Source organism: Notolabrus celidotus, chromosome 11 (genome assembly GCF_009762535.1).
Source record: "Notolabrus celidotus isolate fNotCel1 chromosome 11, fNotCel1.pri, whole genome shotgun sequence".
Classification (NCBI taxonomy): domain Eukaryota; kingdom Metazoa; phylum Chordata; class Actinopteri; order Labriformes; family Labridae; genus Notolabrus; species Notolabrus celidotus.
In genome coordinates, this window is record NC_048282.1 from 20,200,263 (window position 1) to 20,228,151 (window position 27,889).

Sequence of the window (27,889 nt, forward strand, 5' to 3'; positions counted from 1 at the left end):
TAAAGGATTGACTGTTTTATTAGGTAGTACATACATATACTGTGACATACAGCACATGGACACAGGCAGAATGGTAAATATAGACTTACACACATGTCACCATCTAAAATAACATACATTTGGCAAACTGGGATGGGTAGGGTGAGTAGTCCTTGCATTCTGAAAGAAGTGGGTGAATCAGGGATTGGATGGGTGGGAAGGGGAGGCGGGGTTGTTGGTATGTTGATCCGTCTCTTTCCTCATTATGTACATGCTGCAGCACAGCCAACCACGACTTTCTCTCACCTCCGCAATTCTGGACGAGATAAGAGAGACACAAACAGAAACAGGGTTTTAGGGCTTCATCCTTTGTGACATATGCACACACACATACAGTACACACACACACACACACACACACACACACACACACACACACACACACACACACACACACACACACACACACACACACACACACACACACACACACACGGAAAAACAAACTCACCTTTAAGCCTAAGACCTGGATTTCTGCTGCTCTTTTAAAGACACTAGTGGAAAGAAAATTAAAGCAAGAGGAGGGTTAAATGGGGTCATGAGGAGGTGTTCAGTCACTTCAGACAGAAATGTTCAGGGAGAAAGTGTGTGTGGATTTGTTCCAGGTCTTGTTTGTGTATGCGTGTGTGTGTGTGTGTGTGTGTATGTTTGTGTATTTTCCATCAGGGATTATCTGGCTGGGTTTCTACCCTCTTAGCCCATTCTCCCCTCTTCTCTCAGCCTGTTGACTCAGGGTAATGTGAAGAGTTTGGCTGTGAGTCAGATCATCTGGAGTCATTTTTAGAAGCTGTGGAGTGTAGCGCTGACATCACCCCCCAACCCCCTCCACCACCTCCACCCAAAGGCGCTCCCTGTCTAATCCCTCGTTTTTTTCCCTCTGAGAGGCCCTCCCTTGTATGGCTGTGCATCACAGGACTGCATCTGAATTCTCCTAACAGACTCGTAAGTGTCAGCATGTCATCTATGGAGACACAATTTAGACTTGGCATTAAAACTGGCATTTGGTTATCTGATCTAAAGAAGATAGCTGTAAATACAGGTGCGTGTGCATCCAAGCACACCCAGGATGCATTAAGATCTGATCACTAGAGCCACATCAGGGGGATGTTCAAGCAGGCATGTGACCCGATTTGCAGTATGGTGTGAACACACATGTCCCTGACTGCTCTGAAGGTCGATTGCTGTAGTATGGATGTAGCAAAGCAACTGCATCGAGTTTGTTTGTTAATGCCAATCAACTCAGACAAAGTGTTAATGCCTCAAACTCATGCAAAACGTTCCTCCAAATGTAAGCATGCAAAATATTCTGTTTGCAGAATAAGTATATTTTCCAAGGAGAAAATGTAAACCCAATATGTGTGTGTGTGGTACACGGATTTATGGGTTAAGGAAATAATGATTTTCTATACTTTCCTTTCAAATCCCATAAAAACATGAATATCAGGAATTGACAAATAGAGGTGTTCTTCTGTTCTTTAGATCTTCACTGATGTCAACAACTATTAAAACATTCAGTAGAACTACTGTGGTTTATCGTGAGTTAGTGAACATCTGTTCCTGTAATTAACACTTATTGGACTTTCTTAAAATACACAATGTACTTAAAAACAAGATAATCGAGATTCAGTTATATGCCACCTGCCATGCTGTGCTAATTCTGTGTTATGTGTCGAATGGAATGTATCCTTCTTTCACAACAGAGGGCAGAGGAAGACTCTCACTTCAACTCCAAGTGAGGAAAAGAAGGAGCCCTGGCCAGGGCTGCACTGGCACTCTGGCAGATTCATTTAAGGGGCTGGTAGGATATAATATGTCACCATCAGGAGCTCAGATCACAACACATTTTTTTGAGTGTGAAGAAGTCAGCAATGCTGCAAAATGTGTTCAGTGGGGATTGGGGACCCTCTGTATCTTCAACATGATCATAAACAGCAGCACAAACCGTCATGCTTCCACAAGTGGAGAGGAGAACTGTGTAGCACTCTCAGTGTAGAAGAGCAGGAGGTGTGTGTTAGTAAAGCAAAGGGACAGAGTGAACTTGAGAGTGAGACTTTAGTAGTAACATGCAACGTTGGTCCATATCATGATATATTGATGACCTGAAAAGGCTGAATGATAGGCTTGAGCTGCAGCCTGTGATAGAATGTAAGGCAGTACTATAAAATTAGTATTACTGCTGTATTAATCCAGTTAGTTTGAAAAGCAAGTGAGTTGATCACGCTCATGTTTTTTGGCAACGTGTTAAATTGACTGAGTACTGGGATGAAGTGTGGAAAGGAATGACAGCAATTTTAGGTTATGAACTTCCTAAGACGTGTGAAGTGCTGTATCTGGGAAATTTAACATAGGAAAATAAACAAAGCAAAGACATTTACCTGGTTGGAATACTACTACTGGCATCAAAGAAAGCTATAACAAGAAAGTGGTGTAAGGAGGACCCCCCACTCAGACTGGTTGGACATTGTGGAAAAGCAACATGATATGGAGAACTTGACACACAATTTAAGACTTCAACAATCTGGCTGCCAAGGAAAATGAAAAAAATGGACTGACTTTATAACCCATCACAAAGTCTGAAGAGAATGGACCATTTTAAAGGAGGCTAAAGTGACGTTTTTTAACTGACACCAGAGTTTGTTTAATGTGTTTATTTTGATGTAACCTCATCAAGAAAAATTAAATAAAATATAAGTAAAAAAAAGAAAAGCCAGTGAGTTGAAGAAGATAACAGCGAGACGGGCTTTGGTGAACTAGAAAGATACAACTATTTATTAATTCTTCATCTTCTTCTTCACCTTTAAACGTTGAACGTCTCGATAAATGCATTTGATGCAGATGTTGTCAAATCATTGAGTAAATATATTTAAGAGAATAATAATAGAATAGTAAACCTGATCTCAACATTATTCAAAAATGATCACAATTGTGATTCCTGCCATAGTCAAGCAGCCCAAGCTGAATAACATTTGCAAAAATACTGAAAAAAAAACTGTAGAGCCCTGATTTTGTTGCTAATAAGCAATTTTAAAGTGGAAATGTTATATTGCTCTGCTTGCTGTTCCACAGTCTAGACTAAAAACTAAAGGGGACAGGGGCCTTTGCTGTCAAAGCAGCCAGACTTTGGAAAGGCCTGCCAGAGGAAATCAGACTTGCAGAGTCAGTCCCTCATTTTATTTCACTACTCAAGACACACTTTTATCATAAAGCTTTTATTTTGTGAATTTATTTTAATCTTTAACGTTTTACCTCTCTGCTTTAACTGTCTGTTTGCTTTTATTGCTTCTCTGCTTTTATTGTGTTTCTATTATTTTTGTGAAGCACTTTGTTACTTGTATTGAAAAGTGCTATACAAATAAAGGTATTATTATTATTATTGTACAAAAAAATTTAATATTTCTGTCCTTTATTGAGTTTGAATATCTCCAGTGGGGCCATATGTTTTTGAATGACACAGGTTAACTGGATTAGGTGACAAACAATATAAGTTTATCTATTTATTTTTTATAGAAAATAATTTCTTTACATAATTTCCTTTACATGATGAAACAAGCAGATGAATAGCAGCCTTAATATTGAAAAGTTTGATTTCTAATCCTATGTTTCACAGTAACGCTCCACAAAAAATGAAAAATAAAATGAAATTAATTTAAAATTAAGCCCAAACTGCATGCCAACTACATTCATAGAAAAATCACATTCAGAATGCACAAAAAGTGTGCTACTTGTCTCACCTCATTTTAATGTGCGTAAACCAAGTCACTTTGTAATGTGCTGTGTTATGTCATCAGCCAACAGAAAGGAGAAAGAGGAGAGGAGAGGAAGGGAGCTGAAGTATTTGAAGGACCTTGTATCCAAGTTTGAAATGAATAGTGATCAGGTGGTTGTTCACATGTTGTGTGTGCACAGCCAGGCTCGTGCAGTGATACTGTTTCAACGTGCCGTAAAAATAATCAGTGGTATGTCCTTTACAGTAAGATAAAAGCATTATCCTTGACTCGTTTGATTTTACAACCTTCAACTATTTGATGCATCTCTCTCTCAACATGTCAAGTCCTCTGTCCCACCACCCCTAACAAAATGTTTTTTTACAACCTTCCTGCTTTGACTTTTTCATCTTTCCACCTTCTCTCAGCACGCCATGCTTTTTAAAATGCTTTAATAGGTCTCTCCCTGTCAGCACTGTGTCAAAGCCTCCTGGAACTCCTTGAAAGGCTACACCATGAGTATTTAAAAAAGCAAAACCTGAGTGGGCCTGTCTAATAGTAATGCTATAAATAGAACTGCTAAAGCTGTAAAAACATCAAATTTGGTATTCCTGCTTGATCAACATTAATCTTTGCCACATTACCACATCCAAAACGAGGGCTTACAAATGAACAAGACGTACGGGGTAGGGGACTGAAGAGGAGCAGAATAAGGGTGAAGGAGAGAAGGGGGCAAGAGGGAAGGACACATTAGTGTTAATTTGATCCTTTGAGTTTGAGAACAGTGCGATTCAAGGCTGGTCAGCGGGCAGGGGAGCATTAGCCGTCCGTCAAACTATGTCTTTAAGTCAGTTATAGTTTTTACTGTATGTGTTAAGGTAGTAAACAAACAGTGTTAATGTAAGGGAGGGTTTTAACACTTGATTAAATGAAAGTTTATCGGAGTGCAGCAATGAAATGTATCTTAACAAGCCACATGTTTGAGTCCAAAGTGTGAGACAACAATCTGCATGTTCGTCTCGGTTCCTTACCTCAGGAGGTTTAGCTGTTGGTCTATTTTCCCTTCTCTGGTATAATAATCTCTGTTGGCAGAGGAATAGTTAGTTCACAATTTTTGTAATGGACTGAGGTTCTGATACCTTCATATCTAAGGTAAAGATTAAGCTGAGCATATAGCATCAATTCATGTAATAGATTATGTGTCCTCAGTCAGTTTGGATTGAAACACAATCCTTTCATTAGTCTGAATATACGTACGTTTGACCTCCAGCTTGCAGGACACGATGGCCTCTCCCTGGGCGTTCTTGGCTCTGCAGGTGTACACACCTCCATCAAAGCTGCAGGGCTTACGGATCTCCAGGGAGCAGATGCCCTGGTTAGCGAGCTGACGAAACTTAGGGTCGTCACCGATGATCATCTGATTCTTCATCCATTCAATCTTAGGCTGAGAGAAAGAGAAGGGAAGACATCCAACAGGTGTGAAAGAATTGTTTAAACCCACAGTTTTGAAATGACATTGGAGGTAATGATTTGGATTCCTTTTTTTAAACACTGATAGCTGAGTGAAAACATCCATCCATCCATCCATCCATTCATTTTCTTCTGCTTATCCGGGGTCGGGTCGCGACGAAAAAGTCGAAGCAGGAAGAAAAGGTTAAAAAAACCCATTTTGTTAGGGGTGGTGGGACAGAGGACTTTACCCACACATCCCTCTCCCTAGCAACACTTTCCAGCTCCTCCTGGGGGATAATATATCCCAGACTAGGTGGGATATATAATCCCTCCACCGAGTTCTGGGTCTTCCCCAGGGCCTTCTCCCAGTTGGACGTTCCCAGGACACCTCTAAAAGGAGGCGTCCGGGAGGCATCCTTATCAGATTCCAGAACCACCTCAGCTGACTCCTTTCAACGCAAAGGAGCAGCGGCTCTACTCCAAGCTCCCTCCGGATGTCTGAGCTCCTGACCCTCTCTCTAAGGCTGAGCCCAGACACCCTTCAGAGGAAACTCATTTCAGCCACTTGTATCCGAGATCCTATTCTGTCGGTCAAGACCCACAGCTCATGACCATAGGTGAGGGTTGGAACGCAGACCGACTGGTAAATTGAAAGCGATGCCTTCCGGCTCAGCTACCTCTTTACCACGACGGTCCGGTACAACGCATGCATAATTGCTGACGCTGCACCAATCCGCCTGTCGATGTCACGCTCCATTTCACCCCCAATCGGGAACAAGACCCTGAGATACTTAAACTCCCCCACTTTAGGCAAAGACTCGCTCCTCACCGAGAGACGGCAATCCACCGTTTTCCGGCAGAGAACCATGGTCTCAGACTTGGAGGTACTGACTTTCATCCCAGCCACTTCGCACACAGCTGCAAAGTGCCCCAATGCCTGCTGAAGGTCCTAGCTTGAAGAAGCCAATAGAACAACATCATCTGCAAAATGCAGAGATGAAATTCTGAGCCCCCCGAACTGGAGACCCTCCTCTCCCCTGGCTGCGCCTTGAGATCCAGTCCATAAAAATTACAAACAGGATCGGTGACGAGGGGCAGCCCTGGCGGAGGCCAACACGCACTGAGAACGTGTCCGACTTTGTGCCAAGTATATCCATGTCCATGTCCAAAACATGTCCATGCTAAATGACTAGATCACTATTCTTCTTATAATTTGATACAGCTCTTAATTACTCAGTTTAATGCTTAGGGACAGTCAAGTGTATTGGGTAACAATCGCTCTGTCCACTTAAAGAGGTGAGAGAGGAGACCTTTGTCCACACTGATCCAGCAGTTCGTATGCTCATGTGTGCTGGGCCACCTTAAGAACTGACGACTCCCCCCATATCAATGGCAACAATCACGTGGGGTAACAAACTGATTTCTTCTGTGTCTCATGAAGATCTTTACTTCTACTTCTCTCGTGTCATTCCAACATGGAGATGTAGTTTATGCATTCAAGCCAGGTGTGCACAAAACAGCAGGATATATCATGTCTGTATTTACTCATCGAGGAAAACTTAAGTTTGTTTCTTATTACCCCTTAATCAGATACTGAGGATAGGAGGGATGTAAGTCACATAGAGATTAAATAGAACAGTGTAGTGAAGATGCAGGTGGTTCATGAGCGAGATGAGGAGATGTAATGCAGATCTTTCTGTCATGTTCCATCTTTGACTCCATAAGGAACACGAGCTACCCTGTTTTCAAACAACCCACTTCAATATACAAACTAATGACAGACTCAGGAGAGTGAACCCAAGAGTTCCCCTCTTTTCTCTGCCCCCTGATACATGACTGATGAAATATTTCTCTGCTGTGTCTCGAGCTACAGATCTAATCAACAAGTTTGTTATACGGTGTTTCATGTCAATGAGAGGAGAAAAGCAGATATAACAGCAATCCGTCTGTTTTTCATGCTCTGTCTTTTACTGCATTAACAGCGAGATTTGTCATGTGCACACCCTGATATAATGCATGATCAAATCCTCCATATACTGTGAATTGACTGGCAGAACTGTAACACGATGAACATCAAGTTTTCAGATAATAAGAGTTTTATTTCACGTCATCTCTTTAGTCTTTAGATTGCCTGCCTCTCTCTGGTGCGCGTACAGCATGTGTGTGAGAGAGAGTGCAGCCTTCACCCTGTGTCAGCAAATATGTAGGTTATCATTTAATGTTTTGTCAAGTCTAATGAGGTTGAATGGGGCTCAGTTTTGATTTGCATGTGAAAAAATAAGATCCGATCATCACAAATGATCACAGGACATCCATGGTTGATGCAAAGTGTGAACACTCATACTTAAAGCTGTCCACTTGTGATCTGATCACTAAATCCCATGTTCATGAAAGGTATAAAACGTCTCTTTTAGTCTCACATGTATCACATTACACTTCAATGTTACACTGCATTAAACTACAATGATGCCAAGTTAAACACAATGCTTGTAATAACGGTATCACATTGCAACAGCCCTGTTGACAGAATGTCTTGTTTTCTGTTCAAGCCTCACAAATGTTTATTTACAATCTGAACATTTGAGGTCACCAGCTCAGCTTGTTTCTAGCAAGCTCAGACAGTCTGTGCTGAGGGCGACACTTTGGTAGAATGAGAGTAACATAAGTGTTTTTCCTGACCTCACCAGGTATGTGCTATTCGGGGTGTCCGTGACACACTCCCTGGATTTCAGAGGGTCCAGCTTCATGCAGTGTGACTCTGGTTATTGGATTTCACCTCAGCTGATGAATTTCAGCACAAATTGTTATAGTTCTTCTGTGCTGATGTGTGTGACAGATTTAGTTCTCAGTTACTTCTTCAGTTTTCAAAGTAGAGGTGTTTTTCTTTAAATAAGAGCTGATTGAGGTCACACCGGGATGGTCAGATGTTAAATTAGCATATAGGTTATTCTCCAATGAGTTTAAAACTCAATGTTTAGATTGAAGTATAAAAATGAGAGCCCATAGTTATACAAAACAATTCTTACATGTGAATTCATCAGATTTTTGTAAGATATAGGGGGCAGAGTAAAAAATTGAAAAGGATTTCTTTTCTATTTTTAAATTAAACTTTTGCCCAACTTAAGCAATGGTAAAGTCAAAGCTAATATCATTGGTTGAGGGACAAGTTTCAGTCCTGGCAGGAAACCAGGTCCTGTATATTTGATCCTTTGGCAGATGAAAGATGCTGCAGCCATCCTTAACGGTGTTGTTGCAAACCTACACCAGTAAAAAAAATTAAGATGCTACTGCCGCAGACTTTCTTGGTGGACCTGCTGGTTTTATATGACAGACACAGCTGGGTGTACTCCACCCCTGACTGACAAGATTTATTATCCAATGAGGTCATTGTTTGGATTAGTGCGTCAGGCAAGGATCAGGGGAAGCCAGGAGAGGAGTGATATCCTAGCTAGTAGGATTTCTTTATGGCGATGTTGTTTTTTTACCTTTCTGTTTTTCCACAGATTTGGACCAGAGAGAAAAATCATATGTACAAGAGAGATCACCTTTAAGTATGTATTAACATTTATTACCGGAAGGTAATACATTTAAATGACTTAAGAAATTGTCTACAGTCTAGAACTTTCTGAAAATGTACAATTTAAGCGTTACTCTTATTTATTTATTTTATTTTTTTTACTTTTTCTGTATGTGTTTTATATGTGTAATATTCTGCCAATGTGGGGGGGGGGGGTGTATGTGTTTTCTGTACATTTTGATACATTCTGTAAATACCCTTAAAAAAAAGAAATTGTCTAAAAATAAAAATCATTGTACCTCTGTGAAAAATATTGAAAAAGAATTAAAAGAGTATTTCAAGATGATATCTTAGGCTTTTGATGTATTTCTATAGAGAATATGATAGTCGGTAACTGGGAAAAGAGAGTGGGGAATGAAATGTGGAAAACGGCCAGAGGTTGGAGTTGAACCAGGGACGCATACTTTGAGAACCAATGCCTCTGTCTGTTCCAAGCCGCAACCTTGAGAAATGAAGCCAATGTGGAAGTGCCAAAAACTGCACAACCTCGAGTGTCTGCTTGTAGCTCGCTCCGGAAGCACCAGGGACCACATATACTGAACACGCCTGAGCTCCACTTCTTTACCTGACACTAGCTTGACAGAAGTTAGGTTGAGTTCAGCATTTCCAATTAGGCATCCACCGACAATAATAGGCTTCAAAACAGTGCTTCAGAAACAGATGGGTGACGTCGCAGGTACTATGTCCATTTACTATACAGTCTATGGTCTGTACATTAGCCTGCGATTAACCCCTGATCTAAATTGTGCTCTAGTTGCAATTTCAAGTTGTGCTGTCAATCAGTGTCTACTATAGAGACACAAAGGAGAAGCTAGTGGTCCACAAAGAGTCATTGTGCAAGATATTAATTTATCTTGAAGCCGTGAGAAATATTTCACAGTTGTTTTACAGTAAAAAAGCTGTCATTTATCAAAGCACAAATCCACTTCACTATTAATGTTTCTGTGTTTAATTATCAGTATATTACTTGTTGTGAAAATATAACCATAAGTTCCTCTATGTGTAATTATTGTGCCATGTCAGTCAAGTGACTGGATTTAAAGTATGAAGATCTGTCAGCCACAAAAGATGCTGTCACTGGAATCACCAAACCCTGTACACTGGTCAGCAAAACTGAGAAATACACAAAAGGTGCATTTCGACCAAGAGTTCCGGGGTCTTTTAGCCCCCAGAACGACTTTCCCCGGAACTAAAAGGTTCCTGTGCCCCCATTGTTGTCTGTGTTTCGACCGCGTGCTGAAGTCCCGGGTAGATTGTGCAAATCAGGCCAGTGACGTATGAAGAAAAAAAATTATATTAAATAATATTTTGAAATCTTAATAAATAACTAAACTAGTATGCATTCCAGGAACTCCCTCTGTGTTTCAACAACTGCGTAAACTCCACAAACACTGTCACATTCAACCAAAAGTCCCAGGACCTTTGAAAAGTACTACTCCCCAAGCAGGGGCTTTCAGTGGGGAGATTATCTACCAGTGAACTAAATTTGGACCCTGGTTACTCCGGTCGAAACGCACGTAGTTCAGGGGTGGAGTCCCTAGTTCTGGGGTAAAGTTCCTGCAGTCGAAAAACGCCTAAACAGCCAAAATGCTACGTTCTACAGCCCACACCAACTCACCACTTTAGCCTTTGGTGTTGTTAAATAGTCAAACATCATATACAGAAATAAATAAATAATTTCCCCTATTTTTCATCACCTTTATCTCTTTTTGCCGCCCTTTACATTTCTGTTTTTGGGCATCTGCATGTGCAGATGTCAGTTGCACTGATAACAGCCCAGCACTCATGACAGGTGGCAAAAATAGGACCTTCTGTGATAGAGCAACATCTCCACTTAACCAGGACAGGACAACAAGCCATACTTGTTATCACTGTCTCTTTGCCGTCTCTCTGCTTATAATAGCCTCTCTCCCATCTCCCTCTCAGCTCATCATGAAGTATCTCTGCCACTTTAAAAGACAACCCTTTATCAGAGTCAGCAGCACAGCTAATCGCACTACTGGACAACATCAGCAGGTCTCAGAGGGCTTTCAGACTCAGAGTAATAGAAGAGAAAGCAACCTGACAAACATGCCTAGCACACGTTCTGTTAGGGTGTGAAAAAAATGGGATTATAGATGTTATATAATGGGAGATAAAAACTAGGAAAGAGAGGGTGACAGTCAAAGTGAGAGGCACAAAAAAAGAAACTACATTTTAATTTGAGCGTTGCTTTCCATGATTATGTAACGATGAGTTATGAGTTCTGTGACAAGGACCATAGTCAAGGCGGTGTGAAAGCTGACACTGAGGAATTAACCTGTGGCAGCAGGTTCACATGGATGGGGGTCAAACAAGGGTTAAGTATACAGTCAGAGAACTAGGGGTCTCCTGTATGAAGGAGGTGTCTAGTGCTTCTCTTTCCACGCTCTCCTACGGATAATCAGCGGCTCTGTTTTCACACAGCTGCTAGGATTCTGTTGCAGGATACAGCAGCTGAAATATTGTTGAACTTGTTGCAGAAATCAAGCCAGGGACAGGAACAAAAGACTCATTTGGGATAAGTTTTAAAATCTTAATTCCAAACTCCAAACTTGGCTCCATATTCCCAAACCCAGGGATTCATCTTTATGCTGTCCCAGTCAAATACAGGCTCTTCGGGGACAATCAGACATGCTGAATGCAGCCTGAGCCACCATCACCTTCTGTTTCATTTGTCTCAACTATTCCAGCGCGTGCAAACCGTCCAAGCTGTCCTTGACTTCCCTCACCAAGGACGGCTAATCAAACACATTTCCACCATCTGCGTCAGCCAGACAACTGTAAAGATATGTTTAACCAGAGCAGCGGCTGCCAAGAAAAGTGAGAGACATACTGAAACTTCACACAGACATGCCAGGGTAAGCACTGCCCCAGTTCTCTACAGGGGATCTTCATAGCAGTGACATTGATACTTCATTTGAAGCGGTGAACCGCACATTCAGATGATTTATCAGGGGATCCCAGTAAGAGACGCTTAAATATAGAATAACAAATGTTGGATCTGAAAAATAGAATTCCATATTCTACCATAATAACATGTTTTAAATCTTTGAGATGGTTCCCCATTTCCTCATTGCTGTGTTAAACAAACAATTGTTAGTAAAATGCTAATGCTGGAATCAAGGATAGGCTTTCATTCATCAAGACGAGATATACTGATGATAAACTCAAAGATTGTCTGTCTAACCTTGGGGCTTCCACGAACAGAACACAGCAGCCTGGTGGTGTATCCCACTGTGGCAGCGCGGTCACTGAGGGGTGTGGTGAACTTGGGCGCCTCACTGAAGTTGTGCTCAGGGTACTCAGGATGCTTGTAGACAATACCTGGGAACAAATGTTACAGAGATGAGATTTACTCTTAGTATTATATTTTAAAAACTCAGTGGAGAACCAGCTGTCATGTCAACATGAGCTTGTTGGATGTACTGATCTAAAACCACAGGCGCCAATATGGACAGTAACAGATGAAAAGACCGAGCTCATAATCTATCCTGAAGTTGTTCAGTGGAGTTGAGTTAAGGGCTTTCTGCAGGATGACGCTAAACTCATCTGTTCATGTCTTTGTTGGTCTTGCTCTTTGTACAGGGCAAGCGGCAACCTCCGGTCTCATACTATGAAAGACTGGAAACCACATACACACCGATTCAAAAAAGACGATTTTTGCAGCATTAATAAACATGTTTACAGCCTGGTACAAAAAACGGCTTGGCTCTACGAAGCTAATCTCTCTATCAGCACACACTGTACGGGGTGTGAATTTTTTTCTTACGCGACGGTTCAAAAGATATTAAGATTATGAGTTTTTGACTTGACTCCCGGACGGGAACACATAGCTGTTGGCTAGGAGGCTCAAACTCCTCCCCTTTACGTCACACTCTGCCTGGTTGAGTTCCGCATTTCCAAAGTGGCTGCCACCGTCGATTGGCTTCAAAACAGCGCTCAGGAACAGATGGGTGACCTCACGGATACTACGTCCATAATTTATACAGTCTATGGTACAGGAACACAACCACTGAAAATGCAAAGGGCCTTTTCCAAAATGCTAAACCCAAGTTAAGGTCTTCCCCTTTAAATCACCATTTCCCAACCCAATCAGCCCTTTTTTGTTGTTCTTAAAATAGCAGTGCGTTTCAAACAAACTCAAAGGATCCTGGATTTTTGAGCAGAAATTTAAAATTGATATTTGCTTTTGATTGGTCGTTTATTGCTTGATCAGCTACAGTAGGTCAAATAATGAGTTTTAGGACTTGTTTTGAAGAATTAAAAAAGGAGCAAGAAGTTCAAAAGCATCGTACTTTCTCATTGGCCAATCAGAATGTAAATTGGGTGTTTTTGTTTTGTTTTGTATTTTGTTTAGTTTTGTTTTGTTTTGCTTTGTTGCTTTGCTTTGCTTTGCTTTCCTTCGTTTTCTTGCATTGTTTTCCTTCGCTTTTCTATTGAATAATACATTTTCTTGTATAGTGTCTTAGAGAAACTTTTAAAGCGCTTTTATAAATAAAATGTATTTTGATTATGATTATGATTAGGATTATTATTGTTGAGTTTTAAAGTAGTGGGCTGCAGAGTGTAAGGAGTTTTCAGAGGCTGTTCAGCAAGACAATGAACACTTCTGAGTATACAGAAAGCTTAATGTGCAGTACATGGTTCAACTTCAAACAAGTTCTATCACACATGTTTTAATTAGTAATAATATATATAAAGATACATGAGCGTTACAGATACATTATAGCCACTGATGAGTTGGGCAATATGATGAAAATCTAAAGCATCATAGCATCAATGGGAATATTTCTGGTAGCAATTTCATGCAATTTTTTTAAACATTTGCAATCTATTTCATAGTCATTCCAATATGATACAAATGATAGAGATCAAAGACAGTATGAATCGATTGAAGCATCGTTCAATAAGAGAAAATGTAATCCACCAGATTTAGCATGCTAACCTACATAACCAGATGTCATCCAATGCAAGGACACAGGCTCAGGTAAATACAGTATAAATAAAGACACACACACACAAACACACACTTACAGGAAATGCAGCATCTGCTTTGCCAGCTGTCTTAATGTTGTCAGACCTTCTTAAATTGTATTTCAGTAGGAGCTGGGCACGAGCCAAGAGAGCTCCCACGCATGTTTAAAGCAGTGCCAAAGCCACTTCCACTCTTCAAGTCTTCACTTTAAAGATACACACACACTTCAACACACACACACACACACACACACACACACACACACACACACACACACACACACACACACACACACACACACACACACACACACATGCACACTATCAAGACCCCTAAGACTTAACTGCTGCAGCTCATTAAAGTCTAAGTGGCCTCTTGTACTGCAGCCATGCCTTTAAACACCTCAGAGGAGTTAAGAAATGAGTCCAGAAGGTCACCTGTTTTCTGGATGGTGGCAACGTTCTTGGTGATTGCGGCGCTGTCACTGACTCCCACCTGGTTCTCAGAAAACACTCTGAAGGAGTACGCGTTTCCCATGATGAGGTCTGAGATTGTGGCAGTGAGCCTGTGGTAGTGGTCGAGCACCGTGAACCACTCCTGAAGGGGGACACAGAACGAGACACTCAGTTTGGTACAACATGGATAGATTACTATGTCATATGGAGCTGCAGTCATTGGATTGGTTATTACCAGTGAGGTTTCAATTAACTATCATTATGTTGATATCTTTAGATCTATTAAATATTATGGAGACTGGAGTGGACAGCATGGGAGAAGAATCTAATGTTCTGTAACATTGTGGGAGTAACCTTATCCGGGGAGCAACTTCTACTTTATCCTTACTGAGCTGTAAGTCAATGTCAGTGATCCGGTGCCTCATTGCAGTGAAGCAGTCCAAGAGCCAAGATAACCTACAGACGTCGACAGGTTTACATGAGAACTAGAGCTGTATGTCATCTGCATAATGGTGTTAAGATATATTAAATCTGTTTATGATCTCCCCCTGAGGGCAACAAGTAATGGGAGAATAGTAAGAGCCCCAGGACAGATCCCTGCAGTACTCTATACGACACTGGAGAGGACTCAAGAGGCGCAGCTTGCAGTAGAGGCAGAGAAACTCCAGTCAACAAGACAGGAGGCGCAACACTCTAACACTTCACCTGATATTTCCACCCAATCACAGAGTCTTGTTCTCGGGATATGATGGTCTGCAGCATCAAAGGCCAAACTAAGGTCAAAGTGAACTAGAACCGAGCAGTTGCTGGCAGTAATGGTGGAATGCTGTTTTTGGAAGTGTGACTGAATTGTGTTTCTCCAACACAGCAATACGTTGATTGACCAGGATTTTTGACAGGAAGGGGGGTTTCAATAATGTCCTGTTATTCATGGGCAAAGCTGAGATGGTTTTCTTTAATATGAGCTGAATAGATGCATGATTAAAACAGAGAGAAACAGAGAGGAGCTAAAAGATAAAACTGAACGGCCAATAGCAGGCAAAACTTTTAAAAACAGGGAGGATGGGCTGAAAACAGTCTAGTTTTTCTTTTAAAATCCATCAAATCTTGTTGGCTAATGGTGTGGAAGGAGTCCAAAATGGTAGGGGTGAGAGGTGCTATCACTACATCAGAGGGAGAGTTTTGCTGCAAAGTACATTGTAAACAAATAGAGACATGAAGTTATTGCAATCATCAACAGTAACCTAATAGCCTGCTTCATATAGGATGACCAAGCGTCTATAAATCCGCTGACAGACAAGTCACAACAACATCACTTGACTCCTCTAAGGAAGACTGTAGGAAGTTGGTAGACTAAATATTACTTTTTGGACTTGACCCTCTCTCTGTTTCAATGAAACACGAGCCCCTCTGGCACGTGCACTGCACTCCTGAACATTTCTCCCAACATTGTCTGGCTTAGTCATTTATGTAAATGCAAATGACATAATCTGCTCATCCAAACAGCCTCATGTCAGCATGAATATGAGGTGAGCTGATGCGTGAACAGAGCTGGTAATAGTCTGGTAAATTTTGCCGTGAGTTGACGTCATTTTAATGCTTTGTACTCTTGAATGCTCACCTCAGTTTTCTGTATTAATTTCTACCACAATGTTTGTATTCTGCATGTGTGAGAGGCTGTTTCTGGAAAATTCATGGCCTGAATGTTCTAAAATTACCCAGAAAATTTAAGAACTTCATGTGTGAAAGAGGTTATACAAAAACAGCGGCTGCATGGATTGGTTCTGAAATTCAATATGGCTGCAAGACAACTTTCAACTCTTGTTTATCCTTGTTCAGTGAGGCAAGTTTGATCATATTTAGTCATTTTTTAAAATGTGTTTATATAGACTTTTCACGAATTTCCCCTCTGTACCTCCAGTGCAGATTTGGGAAAGTCTGCTCTCATATAGTCCACATCGGAGGGGAATGATTTCAAATATATATGACTTCATTTTGGCATTAAGCACTCAGTTGAGTACCAAAGTTAGGAATACATAGGAAAAGGATTTAGGAATAAAATTAAGTGATGACCTCTGGGATCAGGCTATAATCAGGATACGGTCAACCACCTCTTGTGCTCGTCTTGGGCTTATTCAATTTAAGGTTCTGCAAAGGGTCCATTTTTCTAAGTCCAGACTTTTGAAAATTAACTCAGAAATAGAAGATAAGTGTGATAAATGCCATGGTTCTCCCTGTCACCTTAGTCATATGTTTTTTATTTGCCCTGATATGAATAGTTTTTGGAAAGGGTACTTTAGTATTATGTCCACTGTTCTTGGAGTTAATCTGCAGCCTTCCCCTTTGATTGCTATATTTGGGATTCCTGATGCTTCACTTTCACTAAATTCTACACATAAATGTGTTTATATGTTAACTCTGTTCCATACCCCGGTCTTCCTGTCGGCTTTCTGCACAGTGTATCCTGTGATCTCTGAGTTGCCATTATCCTTTGGAACAGTCCATTCCAGAGCAGCGTTGAAGCCCCAGGAGTCCACCAGCTTCACACTGGTAGGAGGTCCAGGGCGTTCTGAGGAGACACATTTCTGTAGGTCATTATCAAGTGTTGAAGTCATAACCAGTGTGTTCATCAAAGCATGAAATGTGTCTGTTGGCTCTGTGGACCATTTACTTGTTAGTTAATGCCTCTAATGGCGTGCGGCACACTTTAACAGCAGCAGCTGACAGCCGGGGGGAAACACTCTGGGGTCAAAGGTCATCATTGTAAGAGGTGTAATGCGTGTATGCTTGTGCTTTGAATTTCTGTCGGTGCAAGTCACAAGTCCCTGAAGCAACAAGTGCAAATGTGCTTCCGCGTGTGAATGTAAACACGCGTGACTCACCAACAATCTGAAGCGTGACGAGGGCTTTGTCTTCAAAGCTGTCCACTTTAATAGACAACTCGTAAGCACCGGAGTCCTCCCTCTCGGCCTGGCGGATGAACATAATGGTGTCCTTCTCACTGTTTCTGATGTTGACCCTCTTTGTGTCAAGAGGCTGACCATCCTTCAGCCAGGACACCACAGGTTTGGGCTTTCCCTGATGAGACGGTCAAAGAGAGGAAGGGTTACGTACAGTATGTTGAGCTTTCTGAACAAACTCCCATGGTTTTCATGCACTATATGGAGGACATGCGTGTGTGTGTTTGTGCTTACAAGAAAGGGGATCACCAGGTTGATCTGCTCTCCAACCTGCCTTACATATTTGGATCTGAGGTTCCGGGGCATGCGGATCTTGGGACGATCTGAAAACCAGGAGCACAGTCAAGCATGTTTTATTTCTAGCTTTGAACATCTTCAGTTTCCTAATTTCTTTAGCTGATCTGTTGCATCGTTTGGACACGTTACTAGCAACACTGGTTACCAGAGAACAGTGTACAAGTTGTGCAACGAAACACTGCCAATTTAGGGTCAAGTACACTCAGAACGTCAGCTCTACAAGACCTAAATAGACCAGCTGATCTGGTCTAAGTCTGACCAGACAGCATGACTGAATGAGCTAAAATTAACCCTCTAAGTTGGTCCATACTGTCCAGTGATCTAGTGTATCATAAAATATACATTTCCATAGTTTTTATTGTAGATTTGTAGTTATATATTCAGAAAAGGTTGCTATTTATGAGTGTCCATGCATAATAAAGGAGATCAGAAATCTAGCCTAAGAAATTTTGCATGTGTGAGAGAAAAAGAAGTCCAGTATCTGGGTAGAGACAGTCTAAAGAGGAAGACCCTGTGTCCAGCAGCACTTAAAATAGCTTTGGTGATGAGATACTTGGACATAAACCAGCACGTGTTCCCTCCTGTCTTGCACCAAGAAGCAGTAAGAGGATGTCATCACTTTCAGCTTCGACTGAAGTGGTCAAACATCACATCTCCAAACATTCCCAAGCTCTAAACTGCAGACATCCAATTCAACAGTGATAACTGCTGGTGCTTATGCTGTGAATAAAATGATATGGATGAAATTTCACTGTGGTTGGGATTTTGTGAGACACCAACTAAGCTGCTCTGCTGGATACTTGTGTTTGGGCCGGGTGATAAGTATCAGGAACAGCATCTCTGGCATGTTTGTGCATAAGCAGCAGATATCTGAAAAGCTCTGTGGGCTTAAAGGAAACCTGAAACAACCAAGGTGCTGCCCTCCATCACCTTTTGCACCCTGCAGCGGCCTCTGTTTCTCCTCGTCCACGAAAAAATCAACCGTCCTGTCCATCATTTTGTAACCGTCAACATTTCTCCAATGGTTGTAGTTTTTTTGCCCCCTTTGTATTCCAACATTTGTCACCACAATACCGCTGCACAGGCCGGGATCCGGCTGCTGGATGCATCATTCCCCATGGGGATCAAGTCTGCATCCAGATTTGGCTCAAACAATAATCCCTGCTAATCAGAACACTTCCCAGCAATGCCCGGAAGTGCAGCTAACATTACAGCATCCAGCAGCCAGATTCCTCCTGCATGCAATCCATAACCTGTCTTTGTCTCTGGATAAAGTGTCTTTGTGGGGGGCTTTCAGCATATGTAGGACAGTGTGTCTTCATCAGAGGCCTGAGTGTTGTTCGGTGTCTGGTCAGGACACACAGCTTAATTTACCCGCAACAAGCCACCCAGAATCCATGAATTAGGCTCATGTTTCTCTCCCCTCATTCAAACGCCAGATCTAATTGCATAACTTGCATTTCTCAACTAAAGTTTCCTGTTTGTCTGCTGCAGTTTGAACCCCGACCAGGAAATACACTAAGAGACAGTAAGCTGCCCCTCTGGAAGTGGATAACTGGGACATGTCAGCTCAGGTCGACACCCTGTCAATGTGACTCAGTGTGGGGGCTGATGGAAAACCAAGGCTCTGGTAACGAAACAAACATCTGTTTAACCAAGAAAGAAGAACCTGAAACTTTCACATTAGGATATTTTCAGTGGCTGTTTATCTGAGCTTTTTTTTTTTTGAAATTTTCTTTTTATTTGAAATGGCACATTATACAATACAATTCCTTTGGCATTTGACATCTCCATATCACAGTCTTTTATTGGTCCGCTTCAAATAATCTCTATCATATGGTCACCATCCTCCCTGGGAATTGGGGAAGGTGATACTGTATACAGTAGTCCGACTGTGTTTTGTCCATGTTGCCTTTCCAAGGTTTTATGTTCTTGAGTCATTCTATTGCTACAACACATAAACAAAAGAACAGGGGCGCTTCCTCTTGTGATTCTCAAAAATAAAACAATTAAGAGTAGCCGAAGGGAGTGGGCTGTCAAAAAATGCAGATAGCCTCAAACGAAATCGGATCTTAGCGGTTTCACATACTCAGTCCATTTTGTCCAAATCTGGTAAAACTTTCCACGTTGCACTCTGAGGGAGAATGACAATTTTTCCATAATGAAAATCTCGTGCACAATATTAACCCATTCCGCAACTGTGGGTGGTTCTATTTTCAACCATTTTCTTGTTATGGTTTTCTTGCTTGACGTCAACAGTATACCAAGTAATTTTTTGTCATTAATATTCCAATTTTCAAATGATATATCACCCAGATACAGAGTTTCACAGTTAAAAGAAAACTTAACACCAAGCACATTCTGTATATGAGTATGGATCTCTTCCCAATACGTTTTAATAACCTTGCAGTTCCAGAATATATGAAAGTGGCCGGCTCCATCAGTCCCACAGAGTCTCCAACAAGCATCTCCACTACCCTGATGTCGTTTCTGGATGGGTGTAACGAAGAATCTCACAATGTTTTTCCAACCAAACTCGCGCCATATGTTTGACCCTGTTGAGATCCATAATAACTGGAATGTTTTTTCCCAACTCTCCCAAGAGATCAGTACATTTCCTTCCCTTTCCCATTTCTTCTTTATATATTCTGTGTTCCCTTGTTTAGATTTATCTGAGCTTTTTATCCTTTTATTGCACGTGGCAGAGCAGATGATCCATGTTTATTTGGAGCCATGTGCTGGCTGTTAAAAGAAACTGATATAGGAATACATTTTGCATTTGTCTTGTGAGAACCTAACAATCCAGGTACCCAAACGGTCCACTTCTGACCACCGTAAATAACGGTGATCCCCCGAGGGGGAAATTCCGTTGTTACAGCAACCCAGCCATAAGTACAATCAAGAAAAAGTTTCAATAAGTAAAATAAAATAAGTAAAAATAAAAATAGATAAATAAAGATAGAATACAATTTAGATATATACAATGTTACAAATGGAATATAGATTAAATAGCAGTAATTACAGGCAGTATTAAAAATGGTTCAGTAGTGACAGGTTGACATGGTGTGATTATGGTTGGCAATGACAGATTAAGCAATAAATAAAATAAATATGGGTATGTAATATGACCGTGAGTTGTAGTAATCAATAATAATGTAATATAACATAACATAATATGGCAAAAATAGTTATATAATACAATGTAATATGCATTATAATGTCGGAAGTGCTGTAAGTCAAGTCACGAGTCATATTTTTGATAGAATAAAAAAGCTTCGGTCACATATTTAAGCATAATGTTTCTTTTAAATAACTGTGAATACACAATGTGTAAAAATATATTGTTTTGATATTGATTAAAATACCTCAATACTGTGTTAAAACGTCGGTGTCAGCACAATGACTGTAATGACAATGTTCATATTCTAAAATTGAGCTCTGTAGCATTCTAACATTTGCTTGTCAGCGTTATACATGAAATACAGCTGAGGCTTATAGTTAAGCAGGTGTTTAAAGAGTCAAATGTTATCTAAAGCAGGGGGATCCCAGTGAGCATTACTCACTATTTTAATGTGGGAATTTGATAAGTTGAAACAGGTCTGAATGTCTTAGACTTTATTTCAAACATTTTAAACCACTTAAAGCTGGGGTTGGTAGTCAGATTTAGATACACTTTTTGTTATACTGGTTAAAATGATCTTTATGTCCCGATGACAATCAATACATAATGTGTTCTTAAAAAACAGCCAAAAAAAGCCGGGTCATGATCATATGGTTGCAAATCAGCTGCACTCGTGCATGTGAGCAGGGGCGTCGTTTTGGAGGAGCTCCGAGGGGAGGGGGGGAGGGGTTAGACGGAGTCCTGAGGAAATGCTACATTCAAATTCATGCTAGTTTTCCGTGACTACCAACCCTAGCTTAAGTTTGTCTTAAAATTTTAACTACTTGTTCATTTTGGCATTGAAAAGAAGTCAGAAATGATTATTTTGATGTTATTTCACCAAAATTATTTCCAAGCAGTAGTTTAAAAATTAATCTATGCAAAGACGTGATTCCAAGACACTACATTTTTCTTACAAAAATCATAAATACTGCATCTTACCGACTGTGTGATGTTAACACTGAGGCCGAAGCGATGAATGCTGGATTTGCATGTAGCGTGTCATGTTAGATTCCACATTGTGCTCATTAATGTTTTCCTTCCTAACTTTCACAATTATTTTAGCCCCCACATTTATGAAATACGGCTTCAAATTTATCACAAATATGTGTGTGAGAGACAGGAGCAGATTATCTGGACCTATCAATAACATCTGTAAAAAGACATTGACAAAACTTACACTTAAGAACTTTTTTTTTTCAGTGGTGGTAATTTATGTGTTTTAATCATCATTTCAGCAGAAAACATTCTCACTGGGATGTTGAATTTGTGATCCAAACTTTGTGTTGTTTCATTAAAAAAGTTGGTGAGATAATTCAGTTCAGATGGCCCAGTAGAAAGACACTACACACCTTCTTTACTCTGCTTGAAATTAAATGCTTTAACATTACTACACTGTCAGTGTCTATATTGTAATTTCAGAAGTTAAACCTGTGCCACACAACAGAGCAGCGTGAGAGTTACTACCTCTAATTTAAGAGGAAAAGTGATGGTGAGGTGAGGTCACGCTCACAGGGTTGCAGTAGGTTAAAAATGGCCGACAGATGGCTCATTAGCTAAATGTTTGCTCTGCCTGACTCAGACTTTCATTAAACCGTCTTAAAGACCAATGAGACTGACGTAGCCAGACCTTTTACTACTGCTGCACCAGTGTTTGAGCAAACATAGTGTAGGGAAGGAAAAGATCAAGTGTAGTAACAGCACAATATATCATACATATAAGAGGTGCTTTTTGTAATCTTTCTCCAGTTAGTTCATATCAGTGTTGTTGTGTTCACTGAAATTTGTTATAATGATGATTATTTATTGTTGCTGTTGTTAGCTTGACATCTGTTGAACTCCTCAGGGTGCAACCAGGAGGTTAGCAAAGGTCCATTGATCATTTTGATGATACTTACTGTGATGTAATCTGTCAGACCTTCAGTAACTTCTGAAGATGTGAGTATGTGTTAGCGAAAGGAAGATTTACAGCCAATGAAAGGTCTTGTCAACACCTTTGGGATTTATGTGCACACATCTGTGCAGTCCATCTGAGGCCACAGCTGTTAATACCTCCTAGACTGCAACGTGAGTATTTTAAGGATAGGTCATAAGTTACAACCATGAGAGGGCTCCTGATAAAGAGGTTGTACACAAGAAGTTTAAAGAGCTGTCTTTACACCAGTGGAAACCTCAGGTATCAAACCTGTCATTCAAGGGGAGTTTGGTTTTAGGCTTGAGGACTGCATTTTTGAAGATGTGATTTTTTTTCTTTTCTGTCATTTTGCACTTTTCAACATTTTTGGGGGGGATTATTATCCAAGCAGCAAAAATATCTGACTTTCTGACTTTCAAACTCACATCAAACAGGTGTAAGTGGTCAAAGAACTCACACTGGCTGCTACTCACCAACAACCTCACGGATTGGCACTGGCTCTGAGAGTGTCCCAGGTTCACTGCGGCCAGCAGCGTTTACAGCCACCACACGCACTTGCAGCAGGTCGCCAGCCGTCAGATTCTTGATGCAGTAGCGGTTAGCTGGGGTCACCTGCTCCTGAGCTTTAACCCAGTCTGTGGCTGGAGGAAAAACACATGATTTTTATTAGCATGTAGTTTTTAGAGCAATTTTACTTTTAAGTATACTATGTATAGCTTCATGAGGCTGCTACTGATTTCTGTCACTAAAAATTGCTCCTCAAACTTTCTGCTCATTTGAAAAGTGTAAAACATCCCTTAATGGGACATGTTAAGTGGTTTATCGCCTGTCGACACATGTTTACAAACAACCTGCCCATAAGAAGTACACTTTGGCCATCAGGGTGAAACCTCAGAAGGCTCGCTGTCATCTGAGCAAACGAGCGCTTCTAAAAGTGGTGTCAGGAGATACAGTGACAGCCGGTGATATGCAGCCTGCCGTATATGGCCTGGACCCGGGGATGAGTCTATCTGCCCTTTGACACTCTGGGGACAGGTGCAGCCTAACACACACACACACACACACACACACACACACACACACACACACACACACAAACACACACTCACCCACACGCAGACTTACTTCCACTCTTGCAGTATTCAATGATGTATCCATCCAGGCCAGAGTCTCCAATGGTCTCTGGGGTCGTCCAGTTGATGGTGAGGTTGGAGTCATTCACATCCTCCACAAAGACGTCCCGTGGAGCGCTGGTGGGGACTGAAGGAGATTTAGATGGATTAATCAAGGATACAAAGAGAAGACAGAAGAAAAAAGGAAGTGAAGTCCCCACTGAACAAAAAGATCAAATTGCAAAAAGTAAATATTTCAGTCAGTAAACGATCAGTCATGTAACATTTAGTGAAACATTTCCACTGCAGTTTGCTAAGACTTCAGAGACTGCTCCTCAAGTATCTGGTACTATCCAGCCAAAAATCAAAAACTCAAAATGTATCATACATTTGAAGAGTTCATTTGCAAAAACAGATAACTCAATTCTTATACATTTTCAAAAAACATATTTCTTTTTGATATAGATTCCTAATAAAGTCACATTTTCAAGATACCTCTGATAAGTCATTTTGACTTAGTCAAAGCCACCCAACCTCAGTTGATTGATAATACCAAAAGCTAGTAATAGAAAAAATGTGTTCTTTGAAACATTTTTTTTTAGTTTTTCAAAAGTAAGTGAATTGTTTTTGCAAATGAACTCTTCATTTCTTATAACAAAGAAAATCTTAAAGTTTGGAAGAAGGAGAAATAAAGAGTTTGGGCCCTTTCCCTGGAAAAATGACCAGATTGAGAACACAGATTTTTAATTGTTAAAGAATATTTCAAACTAAATTAATCAACTAATTGTTTGAGATCAAATTGTGTTTCTTTTTTCTTTAAATATATAATTCTGTTTCCATTTCTATAATGAGTTATCACCTGAATAATCCGAGTTGCATAATTATTTGATTTAACTTGACTTGATGTATCTGTACCACAAATGATAAACAAGTAATGGTCCCAGTTATTTTCCATTAAAAAGTCACATATTTTCTGCGTCACTCTTCTAAAAAGTGAGCATGATAATTGTCTTTTTCACACATGATAGTAGAACGAATATCTTTGCATCTGGAAGAAAAAAGCATGAAGGAAGAAAGATAATGTTCAGCTTGTCATTGATTATGTTCAGCTGTTCAAAGCAGGAAGAAGCTAACAGCGGAGTGTCCTGTGTCTGTTACCTGCAGGAGGCGGGGGTGTAGGGGCCTTTGGTGGCTCCTCAACTACAGCAGGTTCAGCAGCTTCAGCTGGAGCAGCTAGCACCAAACAAGCAGGAGGTTAATGTCGTTTTTAGAAACAAAAAACCAGCAATGAGGACCTGATTATCATCCAGAGCATCTTCTCTCTGTTTGGCTTCAATCTGATAATCCATGTGGAAGTTCTGAGTCCTCACAGCTGGGCGAAAGCACAATGGATAGCTTGGCGTGTGAGCTTATCAATAAAGCAGGCATCATTACTTGCAGTGTGTTTTTGTTGTTGTCTGTGTGTTGGTTTGTGTTTACCGTCTGCGGGGGCATCTTCTGTCGGAGCAGTGGCACCTTCTTCAGCAGCGGGAGCAGCAGCTAGCATTCAAATGCCATTAGAAAAGCTAATTAGTGGTTTACATGAGAACATTAATCATGCCATGGGCCAATCAGTTTCAAGCAAATTTGATCAAATAACATTCCGGTGAAGCAAGCAGCAGGACAGAGCAGGGAGGACAAAACTTTGTGTTGTCAGGCAAAACAGATCTCATGACACGAAGACTAACTCTAGACCACATCTGGAAGACACTTAAAGAAGTGTGCACATAGCTAGAGACCAAAATATGTCCAACAAAGAGAAAACTCACACCCTGAGACATAAGACACAGAGCTCAAAGAGGAAAACTTTTTAAAAAAAACAGACGAATCATTCAAAACATTGATGAGGAGGGAGAAACTCAGGCATGTGTTGTGCACAGTGGGACACAAACACAAACACCGTGCTCTGCATGTTGGACACCCACGGTGTGTGTTTACCCTCAGCAGGAGCTGTCGAGTCACCTCCTTCCTCAGTGGGAGTGTCATCAGCTGAAGTTAAGGGGTTACATGTTGAGGTTAGCTTGCAAATAACAACAGCAGTCATTCAACTAAATCTACTAGTGATGTACTTCAGCAAGCTAGGACTTGTGAGCACACGCTTAAAAAAAGCCCCTCTAATCCATGTAGTAAGACAGAGGAAGAGGAGATGTGACTGAGTTTACCAGGCCATGTGTGGTGATGGAAAATCACTGGTGGGTCCAATAATGTCACCAGCATGTAAGTCTTCTGCAATTTATACTGCTTCTATTTATTATTGCATTAAAAATGAGTAAGATTAACCATAAGAAGCATGTGTTATTGATGTTAGATTAATGTTACCAGTAGATCCAGGGGAAAGTATCCACTCATGTGGATTCGATCTCTGCTTAGTTTGGGAAAGTAGCTTGATCCATAAAATACCGGCACAAGTTCACACACGTTTCTTTTTTTTTAAACTAGATTTGTACTCAACTATGTGATGCAAAACAACAGAGGTCAGTTAATTAATTCTAACTGTTCAGTTTAAATAAAGGTGAGGGTTATATTAAATTATAGGAGCTACAGTTTTCACAAGTGCAAGATAACTCACAATACAAAAGACACTTCTCACACACTACTCATTTGAGTATCGATTACTCTAATAAAATATTGACACTAGTTAATAAATGTGAAATAAAAGCAGATCTCTTAAATGAATAGGATGGTAAAAAACTGAAAACATGAAGAGAACCGGTTTCAAATACAAAACTTCAATTTCATCAAAAAATAAAATAAAAACATTACCACGGTTTAAAAAGCTTATTTTACACAATGATTGATAACTAATATTTACAGATGAAAAAGCTGATTATTTTAGGGTAACTTACTCCAAAGTTTTGTACCGAAGAGGCTGTTTTAAGCTCTACTCAGATAATTTAAATACAAGATGTTAATTATGTGTTTTTCTAAATGTATTTCATTGTTTAAAAAAAGGCCACCAAAGGATTTGCACGTTAAAGCTGTTAAATGAACAGTATTTGTCATGGGAGTTGTCTTTCAAGCATTGCATTCTTAATGTAAAATTAAATTTTTTTTTGTTTTTAAATCACTGAAAGTATCGGCATCTGTATCGGGTATCGAATAAATTGCCAAAAAAGTATCGAATCATAAAAGTGTGGTATCATCCAGCACTACTTCCTATACGTCATGTAAACCTTGCAGGTGTTAGTCTAAGCTTAGTGCACCAAATACACGGATAAGTAAACCCCAGATTCAGTCACTTGTAATAGCAGCAGTGCCTCTTCAAGTCAGTGAACCTCAAAAGCCAGCCGAGTTATCTTTACTCCCAACGGTACCTGGAGCAGGAGGGGCTTCCTCTACAGGGGCAGCGGGGGCTGGAGCCTCCTCGGCCGGTGCTTCCCCGCCAGGAGCAGCAGCCTCCGCAGGGGCAGCCTCCGCAGGTGCAGCCTCAGCGGGTGGAGCCTCTGCAGGTGGGGCCTCTGCAGGTGGTGCCTCTACGGGAGCGGGCTCCGGGGCGGGCTCTGGTGCCTTGTCGGCAGCCTTCTTGGCTGGGGACTTCTTGATAGGAGCAGGTTTACTTGGCATGGTGCAGACAGACAGCCAGTCTTCAGCATGACAGAGTGAGGATGGTCTTAGGTAATATATATAGCAGAGAGGATGGGGGCTTGTCAACAACCCCAACTCCACCCATCCACTGACACTGATGATACCCCCCATCCCACTTTAGGTCTCACCATTATGACTTAGAAACTTCAACTTATGCAGTTTTATTTAGGTAACACAAGAAAGTGGCAGGTATTACTTTAATAAAAGCAGCTAAACCTACATTTGATAACATGACGTCATTACAAAAAGCACCAAATGCATATATAATGGTTACACTAATTCATGTTAATAAAAAGAAGCATTAGCGCCCTCTGGTGGACATTATTTTAACCCTCCTGTTATGTTCATTTCTTAGGGACAGCAATAATGTTCCTGTGTCAACTTGACCCGGGGCATATTTAATGATCCATAAGTGTCCGAACCCAAAAAAATCCCAATAAATAGATTTTTAATATCATTATTAACTCCATTACTAACCATTTAAATCAATATTTAGTGCAATGGTGTTCTTTAATTCTCACAGGTCATGGTTCAATGAGGATAACTCACTCGTTTTTTATGAAATTAATGTTCAAACTTTTTTAAATGTACATTGAAA

General features: G+C 40.6%; 1 protein-coding gene across 1 annotated transcript; it reads right to left on the reverse strand.

Moving 5' to 3' along the window:
- Positions 1–27,429, reverse strand: mybpha (myosin binding protein Ha). The gene is made up of 14 exons (XM_034694956.1): positions 27,021–27,429; positions 25,147–25,206; positions 24,826–24,900; positions 23,681–23,815; positions 23,029–23,196; positions 17,418–17,506; positions 17,106–17,301; positions 16,653–16,792; positions 14,206–14,365; positions 11,981–12,117; positions 5,001–5,187; positions 4,775–4,825; positions 491–533; positions 1–295 (listed from the first exon to the last, which is right to left on the reverse strand). The coding sequence occupies exons 1-12, from the start codon at positions 27,400–27,402 to the stop codon at positions 4,797–4,799; spliced, it is 1,758 nt and encodes a 585-aa protein (XP_034550847.1). The 5' UTR covers positions 27,403–27,429; the 3' UTR covers positions 1–295; positions 491–533; positions 4,775–4,796.
- Between the last annotated feature and the right edge of the window lie 460 nt (positions 27,430–27,889).